Source organism: Schistocerca cancellata, chromosome 2 (assembly GCF_023864275.1).
Source record: "Schistocerca cancellata isolate TAMUIC-IGC-003103 chromosome 2, iqSchCanc2.1, whole genome shotgun sequence".
NCBI lineage: Eukaryota > Metazoa > Arthropoda > Insecta > Orthoptera > Acrididae > Schistocerca > Schistocerca cancellata.
In genome coordinates this window covers 580,290,120-580,317,640 of record NC_064627.1, presented here as the reverse complement: position 1 = coordinate 580,317,640, position 27,521 = coordinate 580,290,120, and the positions used below count along the sequence as shown (strand labels likewise).

At 40.4% G+C, this 27,521-nt stretch overlaps 1 protein-coding gene across 1 annotated transcript in view; it reads left to right on the top strand.

The window, feature by feature from the left end:
* Nucleotides 1–27,521, top strand: part of LOC126162189 (rho guanine nucleotide exchange factor 7) — a gene marked incomplete in the record, with an annotated part of 149,487 nt that overhangs the window by 48,208 nt on the left and 73,758 nt on the right. The window contains 2 exon segments of the mRNA XM_049918516.1: nucleotides 6,542–6,760; nucleotides 20,982–21,180. Coding sequence (XP_049774473.1) covers nucleotides 6,542–6,760; nucleotides 20,982–21,180 — 418 coding nt within the window.

Here is a 27,521-nt window from a genome sequence, read left to right as displayed (position 1 = left end):
TTTATAACTGTTTTTAGAAGCATTAACTGTTTTGCAAACTATACTCATTCCAGTCCCAGAGTACGTAAATCTATGCATATTAATAAAATAAACTCCCCTGGTGCGTTTTCTGTCTGCGTGTGAAGGCTAACCTCAGGAACTGCTGCTATGATTTTGATATGCTTTTTGCTAATAAGTAGGCTAATTCATGAGGAAGGTCTGTGTGTATAATTTGTAAGTATTACGGGCAAATTGACTGAACAATGATGAAAGTCCCCTACCACTTTTCTCTGCCTAGATGTGAAGGCTGTAAGGATTTGATGCAATTTTCACTTATGGATGGAGTAATTCATGAGGCAGTTTTGTGTACACAATTTGTTATTGCAATGCCAGACAAGTTGTCCAGTCGTAGGTACTTAATGTTACCAATGCAAAGCTGGGGAACTTCACTAGTAACAGTTAAATTTGTAAAGGCATTTTTAGATTTTGCAGCAAAGTTCATTTTTCTGTGATTTTTGGAGAACTTCCCTGTCTCAAGCTCAGTTTACTCAATTGCCTTTACTTTTTTCCGAGAGAGAGGATTTTCAACTCCTGAAACTTTTATGAGCATTTCACTTGTGAGGATGTGTCAGTATATTGTACTTACCAGACATTGTTTTCATCATCATTGAATTGTAATTTCTTTCATTACATTTTTCTTTGTCTATTTGTGGTATGAAATTAACCACAGTACCACATGTTTTTAACTTTTATAATTTTTGTCCCTGATTATTGTAAATCTTTTTAACTGTCCTTTCAAGTCTGAGCAAGGAAGTTGTCCTCCTTACTTCCACAGATATAATGATTGCAGTATCCTCTGACGTGAAGCACTATGTGACAATATTGGAATTTTTGATGTGATATACACAAATGTAACAAAAACACTGGACAAATAGAGCCAGTACAGTCACAACACACATGAATTTGCCAAGGTGAATTTTATATCACTATTTGAAGATATTATAATAGTGTTCTAAATTAAAGTAGCACAATATTTTTGTGCTGCAACTAATGCAAGTGCTTTGTAATAAATGTATTATCTAAACACTGAAGAGAGTAAAGGTAATCTCTGACTGTACTGAGTTGTAAACAAGCACATAAACACACTCCTTTCAAAGCTTACTTGGTTGAGCAGTGAGCTGTAGCGATTAGTTTGGCCTGAAATTCATAAATTGCTTGTTCTAATCCAGCTCACAAGAATGTTATCTGAAGATGGATGATAATGTCAGTGAGACTGAGGAACAGCTGAAATTACTACAATTAAAGAAGGTCCCAGGGCTTGATGGTATCTCTGTCACATTCTATACACATTTTTCAACAGCATTAGCCTCTTTCTTAGCCATGATATGCTTTACATCACTTAAACAAAAAACTGTGGGAAAAACCAAGCAGTTAAAACTGATTCCGGTATTTTAGTTCAGACTGACCAGTATTTTTTAGTCTTTGTTTAGTCTCGGTTGTAACAGTTTTTTATCAGTAACTGGGTAAAAAAAGGAATAACAATTTGCCGTAGCACCATTGCTCAAATTAATTGGTTTTTAAATACAACTATTTTTGAAATGCAAGTAATGTTTATTTATAAATTTTATATTGGTTTGAAATACTGGATTGTTATGCAGGGTGTTTGGAAATTCCCATTACAAACTTCTAAGACTTGTAGAGGGGAGTGAGTAGATAATATTTTGAATTGGAACCCATGTACGGAAACGTACCATTTCCGTGGTACAACCATTTGAAAACATGTTGATAATGCAACCTCTTTTACAAATAATTGATTAGGCGTGATCTAGTGCGTCACTTGTTTTACAGTTCAACTCATTAATAGCCAAAGAAATTGCTCCTGTACTCGTTGATGGGTTCTCTTCCATGTAATGCGGTATGACCTCTTTCAATTCAGGTGTGGGGCATCTTCTTGGAGCATCTCAGTCATGCCTGTTGATGGTGAAGGTACCCCTTCTCAAAGTCATTGCATAATTGTAGTGAAAAGGGTATGCAGTGTAGTCGGACATTATGGAGAATGATCTGGATAAAGACGGTGAGCAGCTCTTTCATTACAGTGAGTTTTGTCATTCAGAAAGATCATGTTGGTGTATTCTGCAAATGTGTAACCAACCGTATTGCTGTAAAACTCACAGACACACAAGTGAGGCCCAAAACAGGTCAGTGAGGTAGGAAGACATCAAATGGCATCAGCTGATCTGACGTAACCATGTCCCACCGTGACTACTGTATTTACTCGAATCTAAGCTGCACTTTTTTTCCGGTTTTTGTAATCCAAAAAACTGCCTGCGGCTTAGAATCGAGTGCAAAGTAAGCGGAAGTTCTGAAAAATGTTGGTAGGTGCCGCCACAACTAACTTCTGCCGTCAAATATAAAATACTGGCGCCAAAACCTCTGCGTCAGTAAATAAATTAAGAAAAAAGGTGGAAGACGATCTTTTTTCTCCTCCCCGAGTTTCGACCACTGCAATTTCATACATTATCCAACGAAGTAAATACAAATTCCGTATTGTTCATCTTCGAGTGTAGCAGCATTTCAATGTACTACGAAAATCCGACTGGCAAGACTGTTTGGGATGTTTGTCAATATGGCCAACTGTACGTTCTGAATTTTTTCCTACCTGTGAGAAGAGATGGTTTCTAATAGGAACGTTTATGAATTGTGAATCACATGCAGTATTCTCTTCACCATAAGAATAATACGAATATAAACATTTTGCCTTGTATTCTTTCGTGTTTGCTGCTATCTCATTTAAATCCTGTCTGCCTAATAAGCTACGAAACTAGAATGAGACAACAGCGGACAGGAAGGATATACATATCATGTCATGCTTATATTCGTATTATTCTTATGCCTAATAGGGATACAGTCAGAAATGAAGCAGGGCAATTGACTAGATTTTTAAATCTAGGATGACTCTAATTTCTGTGCAGAATGTAATGTACTAAAGAGGCGTCTGCTAAGATTTTCAAACAGAGAAAATTTTTCTATAGACTCTCGTCCATAACATCTTCTATCATAGGCAGTCTATTATTTGGTTCTTGTTGATCATTAGCAAAGAAAGCAGCAGTTTAAGTAACAACAAATAGCAGTCTCTTGCCATTGTTTTGCTAATGAGACGATTCTTCTTTTTTTTTTAATTGTAAGCAGCGGTAACGTGCACAAAAGCAAGCCATGTCGCAAGCGGCGTCAGGCCGTAAACACTCATTATCAGAATGCGACAAACAATGTATGACACAGTACAGTAATGCGTTTTCAGCTTAGAATGACGTAAACACCTATAACAAAGAGAACGGCACTTATCAGATCAAAGCAAAATAAACAATGTATTCAAACCAGACGAAACACGTGAAAAAGGAAGGGTACCCGTATAAATACGGACGGAGTGCCTGACGCATAGCAATGGCTACCTGGTAAAGTTTAACTGCTAAGCTTATGACTCGAACCAAACTACTATAGCTGTATCGTCATTCATTCGACCTAAATTGTGTCTCATATTACAGTGGACCAACTTTGTTTCGATTTGGAGGTGCGGCCTAAAACTTTTCTCTCCCCTTGAATTTCGAGTCTCAAATTTCAGGTGCGGCTTAGATTCGACAAATTTTTTTTTTCCTTGATTTCGAGTCTCATTTTTCAGGTGCGGCTTAGATTTGAGTGTGGCTTAGATTCGAGTAAATACGGTACCCTGTTGAATACCTACCTAGCAAACATGTTTTCAAATGGTTGTAGCATGGAAACAGAACATTTTCAGATGTGGCTTCCTGTTCAGAATATTATGCACCCACTCACCTCTACAAGTTTTAGAAGTTTGTAGTGGGAACTTCCGAATACCCTGTGAAAACCATTCATCACAATTTTAATAACAACACACATAGCTTGAAGCTAGCAACAAACATAAGAAATAAGAATTGATACATTGTTGCAGACACAATAATGTAGCTACTGCCATGTGTCATGACCTATGGGATGGTACACATGTATACGCAGTGTGCAAGACTTAACTTCATCTGTTGTATGTGGTAGTTTCTTATTGCCAGGGGCACCATCCCTAGTTTGGAAGTATTTTATGAAGTGAGGTGGCAGTGAAGTATAGTGTTCCATTTGCTTTGAAACATTAAAAATGGGAGGATGCACAATAAACTTTGGACATTATATAAGCAGAAAAAACCAACAGTGTTCCTTTGAAGAAAATATAAATGTGATTGCCATACCTGTAATTTTATTGAGATGGTATAATTTGGGATAATAACTGAATCTTTAGTTTTGTGACTGCTTCAGGGTGAAAAACTGACACCATCCAAAATTCACCTTCGTAGTCTTTGCTGGAGACAGTGATTTCTGCCATTGCCTCAACCTCCTAGTGATCGTGAACTCCTACTCCTTAACCCTCATTAGAATCTTTCATTTCTTGTTTGAAATCTATTTTTATTAATGGAAGTAACAGCAATAAAAAACCGAAAATTGGTTATTTCAGAAACTGGTTATTTTTAGGCAATTTAACAGTCTGGTTAAACTGGAGAGGAAAAGAACCAGTGTAATTGAAAACCAGTTGTTTCAGCGATAACCACCATCACTACTTCCCACATGAGATAAACCAGAAGCGATCCTTAAATAACAGTCCAGTATCACTGCCAGTCATCTATTACAGAAACTTAGAACATTATCTGATTGTATATGTGACAAGGTATCTCAAACAGCATGACTGTTTGCCTGCCAGCCAATGCATATTCTGAAAACATTGGTTATTGATGAAGGCAATGATGTGAATGAGTATTTCTTGACTAGTGAAGAGCATTTGACTCAGTAGTACACCAATGAATCTTAACAAAAGTATGATCATACAGCGTATCAAACAAAATTCGTGACTTAATTGAAGATTTCTGGTAGTGAGGAAGCAGCATGTTGCATTGGAGAGAATGCCATCCATAGATTTAGAAGTGACTTGAGAGGTGCCTGTGTTGGGACTGTTGCTGTTCATGTTTTATGTTAATGACCTAGCATACAATATTAATAGTAACCTCTGACACCTCGCACACATATGATGACTGTCTGTGGCTGGACTGCAAGCAACTGTGCAGTTGCTCACAGTCTGCTCTCTGTGGCTAGAGACATTGGTCATGCGCGTGGGAGTTGTGCTTGTGTGAATATGTGTGGGTGTAGTCTACATTGTAGGAAGAGATAGATTACTACTTACTGTAAAGAAGACATGTCAGGTTGCAGGCAGGCACGATTAAAAGACACGTGTACTTTTTGGCCACAGCCTCCATGAATAGAGGACACACACACACACACACACACACACACACACACACACACACACACACAAAAAGCACGCACACCCTTTCGCAAACATGACTGCCAACTCCAGCGTCTCAGGCCGAAAGGGATAGTAATGTATGGGTGGGGGGAGAGACAAATTCTGTCTGGTGGAGTATGCAGGGACTTGACTCCAACAGGTGCAATGTCAGGAGGTTGTGGGACAGGGAGGTGGGGAAAAAAGGAACAAAAAAGGAGAGGAGCATGGAAAGACAGGCAGATGCATTGGCAGAGGGCTACAAATAAATAGGGTGAGAGACAACAATGGGGAGGAGATGATAGGGTACAGGGGGTGGAAACTGTTGGGTGGAGGGTGTGGGGACAGTATAGTGCCTTATTACTGTTGGTTGAGGCCAGGATAATTACGGGAGTGGAGAATATGTTGTAAGGATGCTCCCATCTGCACAGTTCAGAAAAACTGGTGGTGGAGGGTAGGATCCAGATGGCTCAGCTAGCGAAGCAGCCATTGAAATCACGTGTGTTATGTTCAGCTGCATGTTGTGCCACAGGGTGATCTATCTTGCTCTTGCCGCGCGGGATTAGCCGAGTGGTCTAAGGCGCTGCAGTCATGGACTGTATGGCTGGTCCTGGCGGAGGTTTGGGTCCTCCCTCGGGCATGGGTGTGTGTGTTTGTCCTTAGGGTAATTTAGGTTAAGTAGTGTGTAAGCTTCGGGACTGATGACCTTAGCAGTTAAGTCCCATAAGATTTCACACACATTTGAACATTTTTATCTTGCTCTTGGTCACAGTTTGGCAGTGGCCGTTCATCCCAGTGGACAGCTGACTGGTAGTCATACCGATGGATGATTTCTTCTCTCTCTCTCTCTCTCTCTCTCTCTTTCTCTCTTTCTGTCTCACACTCATTCTTTCACTCACTTCCACTTTGCCAGTTTTTTACAATTTCAGATGCTTGCCTTTATCTGCTAAAACAGCTATTTTTATACCAAGGATCTAGTAGATGCCACCTATGTCATGCTGCAGTTGAGATCTAGAACCCTGTTGTTGATTTTGTGACGCCTTTCTTTCCTAATTGAATATTGTTGTTATAAGCTATTTAGTTTGTTGTTAATTTTAGGGTTAAACTGTAAGTTGTCATTTTTGAATACAGTATTCATATTCGTATACAAATATTTTATATTCAGACAAGGCCTAGGAGTATACATATTGGCCTTTAGGATTAACTTCCATGTTTAATTCCATTTTCTAGACTCTCCAGGGATGAATATCGCCAGTTAGTCAGCAACATAGTTACTGTTGTTGAAACACATCAGCAGCTTCTGGCAGCATTGGAGGAATGCAGTCAGCGTCCACCACAGGAGCAACGCGTGGGAAAAATTTTCCTCACATCTGCACCTAGACTGAAACAAGTGCATCATGTTTATTGCTCCTCTCATCCGAGGGCTGTGTGCATCCTTGACAAATACAGGTTAACTTTAGAATTTTATTAATGCATTGTCTAATACATTGTCCTCTGTATAGCCTACATGTTGAGAAATGGATATTTCTTATTTCACTAAGAAAAAGTTGGATTCTTGTGTTTGATACTCTTTATTTTTTTGTTGAGGCTCATGACCTTTAAGGATTACTGTATGATTTCTTATTTCTTTACTTTTTTGTGCCACTCCTTATAATTATTTCCTATGCAAAGTAAGACAAAAACAAGCTTTCTCACTGGTTTTCTCTCTTTGTCACTTTTCATTGTTTATTTTTGCACATGGGGCAGAGATATATTCATTCACTTACTTGACAACAGATGTCACAAAAGTAAATGTGAACTTTTTTTCATTTTTAGACATTTAAGAGCTGCAATACTCCCAGCTGTTCAGAATGAGCTGTAGAGATCTCATGTAGGCTCTTTAATCATGTTATAGCATATTAAGAGTAGAATTCTGTGTGTTTCTTGTGTAGTTAATTTGCCTTCACATGTTAATTTTTGTGGGAACACTCTCTTGGTTACATGAGAAGCCCTTTATGTTGCTTGTTGAAGGTCGTGCCAGAGCTGTAAGCTTTTCTCAAAAATTAAAATTTTGGTCATAGAGGCCTTTTGGCAGCCCCTTGGATCACTTGTAAATTATGTCTAAGGCTGAAACAAGTCAGTTGTGATGCATCAATAAATTTATATTTTGACAAAAATTTACAGTCTTCGTAAAATCTACAGATAACCTTTCATAAGTTCATGGTGGATGTAAAACCGAAAATATAAAAGTTGGTTTACTATTCTTTTGCATTTAATTTTTCAAGTGCTTTCTTGGTTGCCTCCTACCACAAAATCAAGGCATCACCATCCCCCTGGAGTTCTGTAACATGCCGTGTGCAATAGATGTCTATAGCAGATCTCGCGGAAGATAGGCCCCAGGAAAGGTCTCATAGTATTGAAAAATTCGTACGAAGGTTGAACAGTTGTTAGAAATCAACCTGGGCACTGGAGAATAGGAAAATTGTGATATCTGAGAAAATTGTGCAAAAATCATAGTTGCATTTATGCTTTTCACATAAATGGTCCACACCTAGATGTAATCGAGCAATTCACATAGTTGCTTAACCCCAAGAGAGCTGTCATTGAAGAGTTGAGTCTTTTCTGGGGTAAATACATGGTGGATTTCAATGACGAAGGGAGGAACGAGGGATGTAGCGTATCATAACTCTTTTTGTATGAACTTACTCATATAGTTTCAGAGAACTTGGAAGAATTAGTAATAATGGAAAACGGGTAGAGAGACTCATTGCCACACTAAAGTAGGTTCACTTGTCAAGGGATTTATGTTGCTGTAGCATAGTACTTTGTTTTTTGTTGGTCTTTATTTGAATATTTGAAGTTGTTCACAATGTATGAATCTTGTGTTATGTAATTCAGAAGGAGGTGAAATTAATTATTTGCTTGGATTGAGTTGAGTTCTTTAAAGAAATGCGTTTTTGTTCTTCGTGGATCACAAACAGAGATATCACGAATTCTAAACCTCTTCTAAGCCACATCTGAAGAACACAGAGAAGGCACCACAAGTGAGTATTTTCTCAGTGCTTCTTACCACCATTTATCTTTGTCTCAATAGCTTTATTATGATAAAGACAAACTTGCCTCCCTACTAACAATAAAAATTGCAGTAATCAGGGCAGAATCAGTGGCAACTGTTAAGGAGGCAAATGTAAGCCTTTTCCTATTTTTTCTGTTGGACATGATGGGTGGAGCAAAACTTGCAGAGAAATCATTCAGAGCATGAAAAAGTTGCTGAATGAATAGGTGATTGTGTGTGTGTGTGGGGGGGGGGGGGGGGCTACACTTACAATGGAGTGGGGGGCTACACTTACAATTAAAGTCTTTTACATCCAGTTTCACTTGATTTCAAAGTGAGAAATATTCAAGCTCTGGTGCTGCCAGCATCTCACTTCTCATAGCTCGAACAACTTGTGCCAATATTAAGGGGAACTATTCACAACTGGAACCTACAGTGTAGCAGAATGAATAATATTTAGCCTTATCCTATCTAATGGATTTCTGCATATGTGGTAGGTGGAAATTATGGTTAGAACCATGAAGACTTATTACAGAACAGAGTTAGACTTGCCTTTTCAAACAGTCACTTCTGTTTCTGGCCATAACTCCTCAAAAATTTGTAGAGGGAGTTGAAAAACACTGTGCAATAAAACTGGTGTGAGTTCACCACCCCTCCCTATCTGCCCTGGGGAAAGTGGCAAAAAATGGGCAATTTATGCTGAAGCTCATTGAATGCATTATTAAGTGCCGAGAAAACAAAATACCATGATCTCTCTAAAGCCAGAAATATATTATTAAGAATTTTGATCTCTACACTGTTAATTCTGTGTTCTTTACCCAGTACCTTTGAAGGCCATGAGTGTAGTATGGTTCTCAAGGTAAGCTCTGGTATGAGATCATCTCCCTCTGATATCCTTCCCAAACCACTCACTGTCACCTGCCTCCATCCTAAATTTCGTTTCATTCTTGTCAAACTACATGACATTCCCAGTGCACTATCATTACTCCGAGGTTCCTATGTTGGATTCACTATTGATTACGTTATTTTAATTTATCTCAACATAAACCCAACACCCCATAGAGGCTAAGCTTTGTGACTATTTTACATGGCAAGATGTCCTTACCATTTTGATACTTAACATACTGGATATGTCAGAAGAACTAATTACTGGTTATGATTTACTAAATATTGCTGGCTAGTCCTTTCTTTACTCGTCAGGGAACATTTATTTTGAGAGTATACATTTTGATATACACCAGTGATAATATTGTGTCTGTTGATAATGGTGTTTTAAATCACTGAGCTCTTCTTATTGCAGTTCCACACTAACGAACTACTCAGACCTTCTTTTTTTCCACATAAAATTTAAATAAAAGTACTAAATCCAGTCAACTAGAAATTTATGCATCTTACTATTATCTCTGAAAAAACTACAGCATATATTGACATGAACCTGATTTTTCTGTAAGAACATGATGATTTTTTTCTTTTTTTTGGAGGGGGGTGGTCCTTACCAAAGACTAATTTTATCATGAATAACTAATGGACATTTGTTTAATAAAGCTATGTGCCTTTAAAACTACAAATATGGATATTCAAACATTGCTTTTTTCTTTCCTTCTGATTTGCAGTTAATCAAATCAAGACGTAGTGGGCAAATTAGTGTCTTTTCATTAATATTTTGACCTATATTGGCTCAAAATTTTCGTAGTGTAAACTAGTTTTATTTCATTCTCAAATTAACTATTTGTATTAGTCCAAAAAGTAACTTTCAGCCCACGTGTTTTACAATTCAGTGATAGACATCCAGCATTGCTAACTGCTTATTAAAAAGTCAATCTTTTTAATTGTAAACTTGAACCATGTATTTATTATTGCCTTTACGTACAGTCATGGTATAGCATTCTGAGGAACTTCAATATTTCTTTCCCCTGCAAGCCTGTAGCCTTTGCCTAGTAGTTTCTATACAGAGTAATGTAACAAAAATGATTCTGCTTGAAGGCATCACTTTCAATCCACCTAACAAAAAACACTCTTGCAGTTCAGGTGTGAGCTTTCTATTCTGGTCTTATCCCAATATACAGCTACACAAGCTGTTCACCTGAGAAGCTACCACTATAATTCGGGATACCTGAAACAGTGTATCTTGACATACATTACCATTAACTGCTATACAGCAGTGACTCTCACAAGCTCCATGTCTTCCTCAGATGTAAGGCAATGACCAAGTCCATAGACCTAATCCAAGCTACTCTGAGTACAGTACAGTCCCACTTTTATGTTCCCGGAATTAACATTTTCCCGCCATTTTATCACTCCCGTCGTCCACAGTGTTAATTTGCACCTGATTTTGTGTCACTGTATTTAAAATTTTCCCACAATTTACACTTTACGAAAAAATGTTCATGGAGAAAAAACTGACAGAAAATAATTCTGACTTGATATTGGCTGTCAAATAGTTTTTTCAAACATTACATTGTTAAGTTTCTTGACACCAGGGACTCAACAAGCAGTTTGAACTGGTAAAGGTGTAAAAGCTGGAACAATTCAAGCCCTATCTCTGCCACTGCCAAGCTCTACTCGGCATGGTGGCTGATGGAAGTAACTAGGTTTGTTTGAATAAAGATATCGTGACCATTCACAACCATTTCCAAACTGTCTCTACTGTACAGATGCGGTTTCGTGATTGTTGTAATAATCGTGACACCTTTGTTGAACCATATTTAGTGTGTTTCATCGTTTGGTCCCTTGTAGCACTCGTTCACACCATCACTCACTTTGCGTTGCCCAAATGTTTTTAGTTTAAGCACAGCACCAGTTACACATTTTTTTCATGTTGAGCAAAACGTGTTTCGAGAATTTATTCTCAATGTCAAGTGCAATATTTACATATGTATTTTTTGTGATGTTACACAAACAAACAATGTGAGTAAAAATATGTAACTGGCGCAGTGTTCAATTATTTAAATGATGAATGGCAGCTACAGGCTTTTCGAAAACATCAATTATGACGTGTGTAATTAAGTCAAATGTTTCTACTTCTCAAGCAGTTACCAGCCCCAGTTGCATCAGCGGTTTTTATTAAATTGTAAATAAGTCCCTGACAAATATTTTGATGCCTATACTTAAAAACAAAGATGATGTGACTTACCAAATGAAAGTGCTGGCAGGTCGACAGACACACAAACGAACACAAACATACACACAAAATTCAAGCTTTCGCAACAAACTGTTGCCTCATCAGGAAAGAGGGAAGGAGAGGGAAAGATGAAAGGATGTGGGTTTTAAGGGGGAGGGTAAGGAGTCATTCCAGTCCCGGGAGCGGAAAGACTTACCTTAGGGGGAAAAAAGGACGGGTATACACTCGCACACACACACATATCAATCCACACATATACAGACACAAGCAGACATATTTAAAGACAAAGAGTTTGGGCAGAGATGTCAGTCGAGGCAGAAGTGCAGAGGCAAAGATGTTGTTGAATGACAGGTGAGGTATGAGTGGCGGCAACTTGAAATTAGCGGAGATTGAGGCCTGGTGGATAACGAGAAGAGAGGATATATTGAAGAGCAAGTTCCCATCTCCGGAGTTCGGATAGGTTGGTGTTAGTAGGAAGTATCCAGATAACCCGGACGGTGTAACACTGCGCCAAGATGTGCTGGTCGTGCACCAAGGCATGTTTAGCCACAGGGTGATCCTCATTACCAACAAACACTGTCTGCCTGTGTCCATTCATGCGAATGGACAGTTTGTTGCTGGTCATTCCCACATAGAATGCATCACAGTGTAGGCAGGTCAGTTGGTAGATCACGTGGGTGCTTTCACACGTGGCTCTGCCTTTGATCGTGTACGCCTTCCGGGTTACAGGACTGGAGTAGGTGGTGGTGGGAGGGTGCATGGGACAGGTTTTACACCGGGGGCGGTTACAAGGGTAGGAGCCAGAGGGTAGGGAAGGTGGTTTGGGGATTTCATAGGGATGAACTAAGAGGTTACGAAGGTTAGGTGGACGGCGGAAAGACACTCTTGGTGGAGTGGGGAGGATTTCATGAAGGATGGATCTCATTTCAGGGCAGGATTTGAGGAAGTCGTATCCCTGCTGGAGAGCCACATTCAGAATCTGATCCAGTCCCGGAAAGTATCCTGTCACAAGTGGGGCACTTTTGTGGTTCTTCTGTGGGAGGTTCTGGGTTTGAGAGGATGAGGAAGTGGCTCTGGTTATTTGCTTCTGTACCAGGTCGGGAGGGTAGTTGCGGGATGCGAAAGCTGTTGTCAGGTTGTTGGTGTAATGCTTCAGGGATTCCGGACTGGAGCAGATTCGTTTGCCACGAAGACCTAGGCTGTAGGGAAGGGACCGTTTGATGTGGAATGGGTGGCAGCTGTCGTAATGGAGGTACTGTTGCTTGTTGGTGGGTTTGATGTGGACGGACGTGTGAAGCTGGCCATTGGACAGGTGAAGGTCAACATCAAGGAAAGTGGCATGGGATTTGGAGTAGGACCAGGTGAATCTGATGGAACCAAAGGAGTTGAGGTTGGAGAGAAAATTCTGGAGTTCTTCTTCACTGTGAGTCCAGATCATGAAGATGTCATCAATAAATCTGTACCAAACTTTGGGTTGGCAGGCCTGGGTAACCAAGAAGGCTTCCTCTAAGCGACCCATGAATAGGTTGGCGTACGAGGGGGCCATCCTGGTACCCATGGCTGTTCCCTTTAGTTGTTGGTATGTCTGGTTTTCAAAAGTGAAGAAGTTGTGGGTCAGGATGAAGCTGGCTAAGGTAATGAGGAAAGAGGTTTTAGGTAGGGTGGCAGGTGATCGGCGTGAAAGGAAGTGCTCCATCGCAGCGAGGCCCTGGACGTGCGGGATATTTGTGTATAAGGAAGTGGCATCAATGGTTACAAGGATGGTTTCTGGGGGTAACGGATTGGGTAAGGATTCCAGGCGTTCGAGAAAGTGGTTGGTGTCTTTGATGATGGATGGGAGACTGCATGTAATGGGTTGAAGGTGTTGATCTACGTAGGCAGAGATACGTTCTGTGGGGGCTTGGTAACCAGCTACAATGGGGCGGCCGGGATGATTGGGTTTGTGAATTTTAGGAAGAAGGTAGAAGGTAGGGGTGCGGGGTATCGGTGGGGTCAGGAGGTTGATGGAGTCAGGTGAAAGGTTTTGTGGGGGCCTAAGGTTCTGAGGATACCTTGAAGCTCTGCCTGGACATCAGGAATGGGATTACCCTGGCAAACTTTGTATGTGGTGTTGTCTGAAAGCTGACGCAGTCCCTGAGCCACATACTCCCGACGATCAAGTACCACGGTCGTGGAACCCTTGTCCGCCGGAAGAATGACGATGGACCAGTCAGCCTTCAGATCACGGATAGCCTGGGCTTCAGCAGTGGTGATGTTGGGAGTAGGATTAAGGTTTTTTAAGAAGGATTGAGAGGCAGGGCTGGAAGTCAGAAATTCTTGGAAGGTTTGGAGAGGGTGATTTTGAGGAAGAGGAGGTGGGTCCCGCTGTGACGGAGGACGGAACTGTTCCAGGCAGGGTTCAATTTGGATAGTGTCTTGGGGAGTTGGATCATTAGGGGTAGGATTAGGATCATTTTTCTTCGTGGCAAAGTGATACTTCCAGCAGAGAGTACGAGTGTAGGACAGTAAATCTTTGACGAGGGCTGTTTGGTTGAATCTGGGAGTGGGGCTGAAGGTGAGGCCTTTGGATAGGACAGAGGTTTCGGATTGGGAGAGAGGTTTGGAGGAAAGGTTAGCTACTGAATTAGGGTGTTGTGGTGCCAGATTGTGTTGATCGGAATTTTGAGGTTTTGGAGGGAGTGGAGCTGGAAGTGGGAGATTGAGTAGATGGGAGAGACTGGGTTTGTGTGCAATGAGAGGTGGTTGAGGTTTGCTGGAAAGGTTGTGGAGGGTGAGTGAGTTGCCTTTCCGGAGGTGGGAAACCAGGAGATTGGATAGTTTTTTGAGGTGAAGGGTGGCATGCTGTTCTAATTGGCGGTTGGCCTGTAGGAGGATGCTCTGAATAGCCGGTGTGGATGTGGGAGAGGAAAGATTGAGGACTTTTATTAAGGATAGGAGTTGACGGGTGTGTTCATTGGCTGAGTTGATGTGTAGGTGAAGGATTAGGTGGGTGAGGGCAATGGATTGTTCAGTTTGGAACTGGTATAGGGACTGATGGAAAGAAGGGTTGCAGCCAGAGATGGGAACTTTAAGTGTGAGGCCTTTGGGGGTAATGCCAAATGTCAGACAAGCCTGAGAAAATAAAATATGTGAGCGTAATCTGGCTAGGGTGAAGGCATGTTTGTGGAGGGAATGTAAATAAAACTTAATGGGGTCGTTGTGGGGGTGTTGTGAGGGTGACATGGTATTAGAAGGTGGAAAGTTTAACATGAGGTTGAAATGAAAAAGAAAGATAGAAATATATGGGGAGAGATAAAGGTGAACTAGAAAGCAATTGGAGATCTGGTATGAAAAAAGGCGAAAAAGTGTTGGTTAAGTTGATCCTGTGGTGAACTTGGGTTGGTAGACAGCGATGTGGAAAAAGGTTAGGTGGTTGTGTTGCCGCTAAATCACGTCAAAGGACGGAGAAATTCGGGAAAATTTCGAGAAAATTTCGAAAAAACGTATTAAAGGAGCGGTGTTGTGGTGAAAGATTACGAAAATGGGGCTAACAATTGTAGAAATAATGACGTTAAAACCTGTGGGGAGCGGCTAAAATGATCAGTGATGTGCGAAAAACGGAAGTGGAAATAAAGTTAAAGTTATTAGAACTAGCCAGAATGGTTGTTAAATACGTGAAAGCAGCTGTTATTGAACTAGAAACGGTGGATTTTATAGCAGCGGTAGTGTTGAAAGCGGAAAATAAAATTTTTTGGTTATGGTTGGGAAGTGGGTTACGTATTGTTGAGCATATATAGGCGGGATAAAATTGTATAGTAGATTACGGTAAAAGGGGAAGGTGAATACAAAGTGAAACTACTGGTAAAAACAGAAAGAGAAAATAAAGAGAAAAAAGAGAAATAAGACGACAGGAAAGATTTCGAAATGCAAAGGCGACAATAACAAACGTAATTGTTGGGTTCAAATTAATGATATGGTTATAATAGAAGGAAACATTCCACGAAGGAAAAATATACTTAAAAACAAAGATGATGTGACTTAACAAATGAAAGTGCTGGCAGGTCGACAGACACACAAACGAACACAAACATACACACAAAATTCAAGCTTTCGCAACAAACTGTTGCCTCATCAGGAAAGAGGGAAGGAGAGGGAAAGACGAAAGGATGTGGGTTTTAAGGGAGAGGGTAAGGAGTCATTCCAGTCCCGGGAGTGGAAAGACTTACCTTAGGGGGAAAAAAGGACGGGTATACACTCGCACACACACACATATCAATCCACACATATACAGACACAAGCAGACATATTTAAAGACAAAGAGTTTGGGCAGAGATGTCAGTCGAGGCAGAAGTGCAGAGGCAAAGATGTTGTTGAATGACAGGTGAGGTATGAGTGGCGGCAACTTGAAATTAGCGGAGATTGAGGCCTGGTGGATGACGAGAAGAGAGGATATATTGAAGAGCAAGTTCCCATCTCCGGAGTTCGGATAGGTTGGTGTATATATATAAAGTGCAAAAATGCAAGGGGGTATCCTGTGTGTAACTTTTACAGCCTAAAACGTTATGTCCCACATTTTACATTTTCCCCGCATTTTACACCATTTTTTTGAAGTGCCTTGGAAAGTTTAAAGGCAGGCTTCCACTGTAGTTCATAAAACAATAATACTTTGGCCCCCCTACAAACAAGAGTTTCACGTCCTTTAGATCAGTTACAAATTTTGACTGAAGAACTTCTTGATTTATATATAACACTTTGATCTAACAGTGCTTCTCTTAGATGTGATGGCGCCATTTTCACACTGCTTGCCATACGTTATCGCATCCTCAGCCATCCAGGTTGCAGTTCTTGTCACAGCCACAAAATATCTTTCCGTATACTTTAGAATATTACACATTCATCATTTCAGTAGCAATATTCACTCTTAATGTGTACTTTCTCGATGTATACCACTCCTGATGCGAGTTGTCTATGTCAGAGGATTTTATCCCAAACAAATAGTCTCTTCAATAAATGGGACATTATGTACTCTTACAACTGCTACTGTTGTGTGACCTACTCCATGCACCCACTCAGCATGTTTCACCACTGGCAAGCCATACGTGATAAAAGGCAGGGCAAAATGTGACATGTTTAACGTATAACCTTCCATATAGGAATGACCCCCACCAATTTGTGAGAATGCAGGAAGGACCACATGATAACTGTCCAATTATGGGATGCCAAGAAGTAAAGTACCCAGGTCCTGAGCATCCTGTGCAGTGTGATTCAAAGGCCTTTAGCCTGTATTACACTGTAAAAGAACTTTGACAAAGATTTAAAAAGCGGTGATATTATACAGGATTGCTTTGATGGAATTGTTGTCAAACATCTTTGACGTTGTAATACGGGTCCAGATACCAAACCGTCTTTTGGATCCTCCTATGCAGCACTAGTTTTACAAGTTCAGGGATGGGAATTTGATCTCAAAGATGTTGTTGTAGTCCCCCCCCCCCCCCCCCCCCTCCTCCACACATATCTTTCCCAAGTAAAACCCTTTCATATTATGTGTGTTAGAATTTTTCTTACTTTACTTACATGTCAGGCAGCATAGCCGTGAAGCCCTATGAAAACAGCTGTTGTCATCTTGAAAGATGTGTGTATCCACAGCATACTCATCAAGATGATGTAGATGAAAGGGCAACATTTGGGCAACAAGAACATAGTAATAAACATCCTGGTTCCTCTTCGTGGCAACATGAATATGTAGGACCAACAAAAGCATCACAGAACAAGCTCCACCCTGATCTGCACCTCGGCATAGTGTGGTTCAGTGCCTCATTAGGCTATTGGTGAACTCGACACCTTCCACCATTTTGAAAGAAGAAAAAATCACAACTCTTGGGACCACACTAAGTGCTTCCAGTTACCTACTGTTCAGTTTTTATATTGTCTGCCTTATTAAAGGTTTGCAGCTTTGTTCATCACTGTCAGCAACTGTCTTTCGTGAAGTAATCAGTTGTATGCAATACCTTTCGCAGTGTTGACTCTGAAAGTGGTCAAGTTGTACTTGTGTTCACTGACAGCAGCAATTGCTGTCATGTTTGAAACTATTTGCAATTGACAAGGCAAGGCATTTGTCTCTAGTCCATGTCTAGAATGTACACTATTTCTTGTAGACCTGTGAAGCAGTCCACATTGATACACTAACAAATCGGGCAAGTTCATTCACAGTATAGTTATAGGTATGACCAAGCACTATAGCTCCTTTCTACTCTTCTGTCGCTTATCCATGCTGACTCAACTTACTATAGTAATCCCATGCAACTGACTAGCCCCCGCTTCCTCTTCTCCCCCATCCCCACCACAACCCCCACCACAACCACAACCACCACAACCACCACCACCACCACCACCACCATCACCCACACACACACACACACACACACACACACACACACACACAACTGCTTGATTTCACTGCCATCAATTCTGTCTATGGTGGAGGATCACATGGCTACTTGATACCAGTACTGCACCGTCTCCATGGCTCCAAAGTGACCAGTATGCACTTTTAAGGAGATGACTAATATTCTGTCAGGTGAGCTGATACCCCACTCCCCTCAACCTCCCTCTTTGCTTCCCCCCACCCCACACACACACACACACAGATTTAAATTCATTGTTAAGTTTTTCTTCTCAGTATACTCATACCAGGAATGCCATTAGTTTGGGTATAAAGCACGTTAGTTAAAAGTTACAGTAGATTGAAGTTAGCACTATGTTTCAATACGTGAAAAACTTAGTTACTTAGATGTTCCATGGATCATTTTGCAAGTTAATCTGCGCAATTCTATCTAATGTCCCGCACCAACAGAAAGCTAAGCAGACAAATTTACCGAAAAAGTTTTTTTAAATTATCTAAAACCAATTATCTTTTGAAATAATTAACCTTGAAATTTCTTATTTACATTACAGATTCTATCATAACCTTGATTTTCAACATGACACTTATATATTAAACAAAGAGGTTCACATTATGTAAGAAGACTAGTGGCCATGTATTTCTCTAAATTTTTGGCCCACAAGATTTTCCATAAATCAAAATCGCAATAGTTTTAGTAGTTCATCAAACACAGTAAAATCCGGCGTAGCCAAGTTTCAATGCATAATGTAATTTACAAAATAATGTTTTATTCTTACACACATCAGTTAGTAATCAGACATCACCCACGGTTTCAAAGCTCATGAGTAAGATCTGTGTCAGGAACACTCCCAGTGTTGACTACTATGCACATTCAGTACACAAAAATATGCAATCTTAAAACTGCAAACCTGAAGAACTTTAATGTTTACTAACTTAGAATGATTTCTGTAATCTAAATTAATGATGATTTTTACTATACTGTGTTGTGGTTAGCAAATAGTATGGAAGGTTATCGTCACAGGAAGTAGTGATTGTTGTAAATGGTGAAATAATTATGGATAGAATTAAATGATCTACTGAACTGTAATACTCTTTAATAAATTACTACAGGACAAAACTATGGCTTTTTTGTGTAAATTTGAATGTTTATTACCACAATAACAGTTAACTTCACCATTGTAATTGAAAGGATGATCTGATTCAGTTCCATAACAAATTTTCGTGATTGACAAACTGGTCACTGTTATTAATAATTGAACTTAGTGAAGAATAAGCGTGTTAGTGCAAACTACGAGGGTTGCCCAGAAAGTAATGCATCACATTTTTTTCTTCAATAATTCTTTATTAAACATTATGAGAATTACACACACGAAAGAATGATGTTTTATCTACACACTCTATCTTTCCGTACAATCTCCATCCCATTCTGTGGCTTTCCTGCAGCGCGAAACAAGGGCGGGTATGCCCTGTCTGTACTAATCCTTGTCCTGGTGGCAGAGCCAGTACTTCACTGTGTGAATCAACTCCTTATTGTCTTCAAAATGTCTTCCATGAATGGCATCCTTTAATGGCCCAAACAGGTGGAAGTCCGAGAGGGTTAGGTTAAGTGTGTTAGATGTGACAGCTGTGGATGGTCTCCCTGACCACTTAAAATTGTGGAGCTCTGCTGAACCGCCTTCTGATGACCTCTCCCTTTGTGCCCAGCAACTAACTGTATTTCTGTCGGTAGCAGGTGCTCCATAGACTTTGCACAAGCATTTGCCAATATTCCCCACAGTTTCTTTCTCTGCAGTGAGAAGTTCAATAACGGCACATTGCTTGTAACATACATCACCTACAGACACCGTTTTGAAACTGTCCTGCAGTTACGCTATCTGTCGGAAGCGATGGAAACTTGGTGTGCTCACTTAGGAGACTTCAAATTATACATACTTAATGTTTTGTATCGGTGGCATTGTTTTTGGCTAAGAAAAAAAATGTGGTGCATTACATTCTGGGCAACCCTCGTAAATTGAGATCTTGTGCACATCTTTTGTATTGTATTTCACTGTATTGTTATTGATCCTGTTGTCTACAAAGCAGCTTATGCATAAGACATTGGACAAGTGAGGTTATAAATATATAGCTGAAAGTCATTTCTAGGCATATGTATTTAAGGTAATAATAGTACTCTTTACACACAAGTATTTATATAACCCACTTCATAAATTTAAATATTCTTCAATGGAGTTAAAGCTTACACATCCCGAACTCGTTTACACTTTGAGCTTCATGGTGGTCAAGAATGGTGTTGCTGAGGAGTGACTGCACAAACCAGGTCAGCACAGCTAAAGCCCTTCATCTTAGTATGGGAGCTAGCACAGCATCTACCCACAGGCCTTTCCCTTCATTCCTGCTTCCTTTCCTCATCATAACAGGGGGATAGCTCTAAGCTAGGGTTTTGAATGACCTGCTCCCCTTTCCCATTCCCTTTCCAGTCTCTTACAACGAATTACTCTTTTCTCCCAGGAAAAAGAACCTGTAGTATGGAAAGCTATAAAAGCTAGGAGAAGTGGGACTTATTTTTACGTGTTTTATTGCTAGTACTGGGAGGTATACTTCCTAAAAAGAAGTACTGGCTAGCTGTTCTGTCCCTTTGATTTTATGAAGAAAAAACAGACAATTCAAACATAAACTGACTTGTGTTTATGTGTACAAACACAATTATTCAAACATTAATAATATGAGTTACTGTTCTGTTGTGAACAAATAGAGTACTGAAAATGGATGAGATAATGCATTCCAAAGTGACACAGTTTTGGAAACTTGCATGGGTGTGTTTAAGAGTAAAGACGCTTATAGTCCATTTGCTCCATAACCATTTTAAGTTAGCCACAACTATTTTACAAAATGATTACAGCTATTAATATGTAAGAAAAATCAAGCACAACTCATTAAAGTCATTGCACATGTTGTCTTTGCAGTCAAAAAATGTGATTTTTGCTCTGTATAGACTCCATGTTGAAGTGCGTACTATGCATTACCTGTCTGTACCCCAAGACTGTAGGTTATTTATGTACAAAAAAGTAATTACTGTTTCTTCCAGGTCTGAGTTCTCGGTGCTTTATAGTTGTTTGTCTTTCATTTTTCTCAGGGACCAGTTAAATTCATTCATGGAGTCTCATGGTGCAGTAAGTCCCGGTATTCTTGTCTTGACAACAGGCTTGAGCAAACCATTTAGACGTCTCGAAAAGTATTCCGGTATGTTACAAGAACTGGAACGACATGTGGAAGAAAGTCATCCTGACAGAGGGGATACACAGCGTTCTGTTAGTGTGTACAAAGATATAGCAGTAAGTAACACGTGAAAAGTGAAATACTGTAATTGCGGTATTATGTTTTGTAACTGCAGTATTTTCTTAAGACATCTGAGAAAGCTTCTAGCACAAGATCTGCCCAAGTAGCAACTTTTCAAATATATACAGTAGAAAACAATCTTTCCATTGCTTGAAGTGAGGCAGAAATCCCACTGAATTGATAATATGGCATAAAAATGAGTTTTTTGAGAAGTTGTCTTGAATAGTCAAGATTCTTATGAAATATTTTTGGTATGTAAGAAAACTGATGAATGAAGGAAATATTCTTCTTTGCTAGGTATATTAGATGAGGTGTGTGAAATGAAATCAGTGTGTTCTGACAACTTGGGTGAGATGCTTGCTATCTTAAGGTAGTTGTTTGGACTCATGGCACTGTGAATTTGCACGGCTTTTTAGGGCATCTTAATTTAATCCACCAAAATATTTGCTTCACTGTGGCAATGGAAGAGAATGACTACCTTTCCTCCCTTGATGAGCTAGTCAGGAGCAGGTTGTTGACACGGTGGCATATGCTGTGTATAGGAGGTCAGTCCACACTAATTTGTATCTTCAGGCTGATAGGTGCCACCATCTGCCTCATTGTGAAGATATTTCATACTTTGATTGATGGGACCCATGTTTTCTCAGACACTATCTGCTGAGTTAGCCCATCTCAGGGTCATCTTTCACTAGAATCGTTATAGTGAAAGACTGACAAGAAGCACATTACTATCGACCAACCACGAATCATCTGAGTAGTGAAATCAACATTGTTGCACATAAGTCTGTGGCATTTTTGCTTTAAGCAGGTAGCGTTTCCAATGGGACTGACCTTATTCTATGGAAACATGGTGTGAAGTGTGTGTTTCTCCTATCATCCGAAGATTAGGGTTTTTAAAGGACGATCTGGGTTTGTGTAAGGTGGGTGTCTACCATATTCCAAACAGCTGTGGCAAGTCACACATTTGTTAGATCATCTGGACTGTGGAATATCAGTGCATATAGCATAACCATCACACATGCTTAAAACGTCTGAGCAAGTGTGCCATGGCTGAACATTGACAATATAACAACACAGAGATTCTGGCATGCACTTTCAGCTCTTGGAATTCTGCTTGGAATAATGCCCTCTCCACAGTCAACAACAGAGGATCAGAATTAATGCTAATTGCTCACCCATTGGTAATTACTATTCACTATTAATAATTTCTGATGTCACTACTTGTTCACTTTGTGTGTGTGTGAAGGGGTCCGGGAGGGGGAGGGCCACATGAGCACTCACGTATGTGTGCATGTGTTGCTGTTGTCAGTCCTGAGACTGGTTTGATGCAGCTCTCCATGCAATCATACAGAAAGCTGCATGCCCTCGGGAAAAATTACGGCCGTAGTTTCCCCTTGCTTTCAGCCGTTCGCAGTACCAGCACAGCAAGGCCATTTTGGTTATTGTTACAAGGCCAGATCAGTCAATCATCCAGACTGTTGCCCTTGCAACTACTGAAAAGGCTGCTGCCCCTCTTCGGGAACCACGCGTTTGTCTGCCCTCTCAACAGATACCCCTCCGTTGTGGTTGTACCTACGGTACGGCTATCTGTATCGCTGAGGCACGCAAGCCTCCCCACCAACGGCAAGGTCCATGGTTCATGGGGGGGGGGGGGGGGGGGGGCATGTGTGCATGTGTGTATGCATAATGTTCTGTATCATGTTTCTTGATCTGTCCATCCCCACGTACTGGGTATTAACTTCCTTGCACAGTGCTCTGTCATTGCTTTTGTGCCCAGAAAATGATGGGCTGTTTACCTGTTGAAATATTACCAGTTGTCGAGGATGTAACCCAGCTGCATTCCCTTACGTTGTTTAAACAATAGCAGGGTTGCTTCAGGACAATAGCCACGCTCTTCTTCTACACCATGAATATTTCACCTATTTATTTCATCCAAGGATCATCATACTATGATATAGAAGTGGTCACAGTAATACAATAAAAATCGATAGCTCAAAATATATGAGGGCGTGCTGAAGCGTAATGCCTCCAAATTTTTTATATGAAAACTCTTAAAGCTTTTTAAACAAAACAAATCTTTGTTTTTCATGTCTACAAATTTACAGCCCTCACTTCTAGAGGGCTCCGAATTGTAGTATGTAACATGACAACACACAATGTTGGTGCATGAGAAACAGCATGCTTTAATAAAGTTTTGAATTCAGAGAGTTTGTCCTCACATGAAGCATGAGCACGCCAGACCACACTCAAATGAACACCCAAAACGATCTGATGCCTTGGATTCACTGTCATCGCCCATCCTCCATACAGTCCCTACTTGGTCCCATCTGATTTTCATCTGTTTACAAAACTTAAAGAACACCTTTGAGGACTTGCATTGATAGTGATGAAGCAGTGCAAGCAGAGATGAGGCTGTGGCTCCATCAGCAAAGGCTGGCATTTCTACAGTGACAGTATCAACAAAATGGTCTCTCATTGGGAGAAATGTATTCATTGCCAGGGTGACTATGTTGAGAAATAAATTTGTAGACATGAAGAATAAAGATATAAAATGTTTATAATGGTTGCTTTATTTAAAAACGTGTAAGAGTTTTCACATAAAAAATTGGGAAGCATTACTTTCAGCACGCCCACATAGATATACACAGAATGCTTAACTATGCTCTTAAACGCCAGGACAAGAGGTGAGCCTTAGCCTTGGTGAAGAAACCATCCTGGCATTTGCTTGAAGCGTTCTAGGAAAGCCATGGATAATACACATCATGATGGCCCAACAAAGTGAACACTATCCTCCCAAATATGATGTCAGTACTTAAAGAGCTGCAAAGACTCATTTGATTGGTCCCTGTTGTGAGATGTTCTTGGATTTACTCACAAATATCTTCAGATAACTAATAATATGAAAATATAGTTTTTCCCTTCATGGACGCACACACACTGACGACATCCACTGACAGCTTCTAGCCCATGAAGATGCTGTTATCCTAATAGCTTCATGGCCATATTTGTGTCAATTTTTTGGGTGAATTTTGGCTCCAGTGCAATAGATTAGAAACAAAAACTATTGAATGCAGTGAAAACTCAAAGACCCAAACACTAAATTATGAATGGCCCATTTATCTGCAAGCACATGACCGCTGAGTTTTGGGTTGCAGAAATAATGCCCATTGGGGGAGGTGGGGTGGGGCAACAACTTTCAGTAAAAGTTCCTTAAATGTGACAGCCCAGCACAGACTGTGCATTTCAAAGGAACCAGTCAGTTAAGTGGATGAAATGCCTACTTTTGCAGCATGGCAACATCCATCAGCATGCAAGTCAGGAAACTTCCACAATACTTCAAGATGGACTATGATGTATTGCAGCATCTGCCATAACCACTGCCTTCTTTCCTCCTCCCCCTCCTCCACCGCCACCACCACCACCTCCACCACCACCACCACCACCACCACCCAGCACTGTGCCACCTGATTATCACAGTCTTGGGGTTATAAAAAAATCATTTTCCTGTCATCATTTTACAGTGCAAGTACCTGAAAGATACCGATAGAGTGTGAGATGTGGCACCCCAAAGGAATGGGTCTAAGGGGGGGCTTACGAAACTTCTTCACCAGTAACAAGGGTGAATAGAGCTCAAGGGATACTTTGTTTGAAAATGAACATAACCACATATATATAAATTTCAAGTGTATTGTAAAACTGAAGAATAGCTGTGAATTTATATGGTACACCCTTATACAAGTGGGAGAACTGTCCTGTTTTGTTTTTATGGAAAAAAATCTGTGCATTTAATCAGGATCACTATTCTTGCTCTCATACATCAGCACTAACTATGTAGAAAAACTTCAAGTTTGTAACAGGCTCTCTCATCAGTGCCAAATAACAGGAAAGGTAAAAGAGTTGGAGGTTTTTGGAGTAGGTACTGTAGACACTATGATACAGCTTCTAAGAAGTTCATTTTAAAAGCAAACATCTTTACACAGATGCAAGTGTTGATGTGACCTCATATACCAATGTGTGTAGGTATAGTTGTCTAGGGTTATCCTCTAATCAATGTCTCATTTCCAGAAAAGTGTTGCCTGAAATTTTAGCTGTCTCAAAGCAGCTGATAATGACATCAGTATGATACAGCAAATGCTATTATATTCTACACCAACTACTATTCCAGATGTACAATTTTGAACATTCCCAGTGAAGCAGAGAAGTTCTAGAAAATAAAATTGATCTACAGAAATATGACTCGAACACATAACATGTAACCTCAGATGGGGATAGTTCAGGGAATGATATTGGTGTTTACCTACAATGTCCACGTAATTGCATCTATACAGAAGATGTGCGATCAGAGAATTTTGTCATCCATTTCTGAATGCAGCTGTACATTATCCCTTGGACACTCTCTCTCTCTCTCTCTCTCTCTCTCTCTCTCTCTCTCTCTCTCTCTCGGTCGACCCTTCTCTTCCTCCCTCTCCGTCTGCCTCTTTCCCTTTTCATTTCCTTTTTTTTTCCCACCTCTCTGTAGTAATCTTTGTCATGATTGAAAGACGGCTGGTACAAAATAATGAGATCAGCAGTTTACTGAAGCTCCTGTAGTGCTATGATTCTCTCCCACTACAGGCTGTTTTCACTTCTTAAGCTTATGTAAAATAAGTTTGTGATTGTTAGATAGCAGTGTTGGAAAGGGGGGGGGGGGGGGGCGTGTTATGGCATTATTGGCTTGTGCACGATATGCTACATTCTCATGTGTTGGCAGTTGCATGCGCATCTTCAACAAAACTAAAACAAATAATCACAAATTGTTGATTTGTCATTATTCAGTAATAAGGAAGTTAGTGACAAAGGAAATAGTGGCAGCAGTAATGATTGCAAAATTTGTATTGATATTTTGATTACATATTTAAACCATGAAACGTAAAAGCTGTCCAATGGCACATTAACTCTTTGGAGTTAATACAAGAAAATTTTATAAGAAGTGCACCCAAGCTCTGTCATCACTAATTGTACAAAACATGTATCAGACCATCAGCAGTTTGATGCGTTTTTAACAGTAGTACTTATTGTATGTTGCTCGGAGAAGAAAACTTTTTCATTGCAGGCAACAAAATAGAATAGCTAGAATATAGATAAATATGCCAGTAACTGTGCTGCCATCCGTCATATTGATTCTTCAACAAAATAGTAATTAACAAAATTTAGTCTTTGATTCTGACTGTGTATAGAAGAGAAAGTTAGTTACATTAACCTTTTAATGTAAAATCAGAGTTATCTTGTTTTTATTATTTTGACAGAAACTCAAAATCCCGAGTATACTTGGGCAACTTAAGAACAGACCTCCAAAAAAGTAAAACCCTGAATATGTGCTTGTCGGCACTGTTCACCTGCTAGAGAGCATCTGGTCCTACATTTGTAGTCTGGCTGTCATCCTTTGGTTGAGGTGGTTGCCACTAATATTGTCTTTACTGTGTGCAGTTTTGGATACTCGACCACAAAATGTATCCTTTCGGCCTCTCTCCTGTATTGTTTGGGCAGTGCTTTCAAAAAAGGATGGCAATCATGATCGTGAGTTTGATATTGCATTCAGCAGGATAGAAAGTGAAGAAAAATGTGAAGTTACTTCATTAGAGACTGAATGTGACAAATATTCATCAGTTGAACAATAAGTGCTCGCCAGTGGTATGAGATAAATACATCTACTGTGCTCCACCCAGTTCCTCCAAGATTCATGTTTGTAGGAAACCATTGTGAAATATGGTGCTGAACTTCATAGGTACACAGAAACTAAAAAATGACTGCAAGTTTCAGGATATTTTAGTCAAAAGCCCTCTTGCCCCCCCCCCCTTTTCCCCTTGCCCCATTACTCCCCCTCTCATACTCCCCCATCCCTTTCCCTCCCCTCTATTCCTCCCCACAAACCCTCCCCTCTACTCCTCCTCCCTGTCCCACCCTCTCCCCTCTACTCCTCCTCCCACACCATCCCCTCTACTACTACTCCCCCGTCCCACTTTCTCCCCTCTACTCCTCCTCCTCATCCTCATCCTCCTCGCCCCCCTGTCCCACTCTCTCCCCTCTACTCCTCCGCCCCCTCCCTCCTGTCTACTTCCCCTCTGCACTTCCTTCCCTCTTCTCTTTCCCCTCTCCCTCCCCCTCCTCCTCCCTCTTTCTACCCACTCCCCTCCCTCTCCCCCTGCACTTGTCCCTCGCCATCCCTCTGTCTCTTGTATCAATATTTATTCTTTTCATGGCCACAGGAGAGTGCATTCTTATGGCTGTGTGTGAATATGTGTACTGTTGCTGGAAAAACAATAGCACTCAGAAGCTAATGTGAATGCTGCTTTCTGTT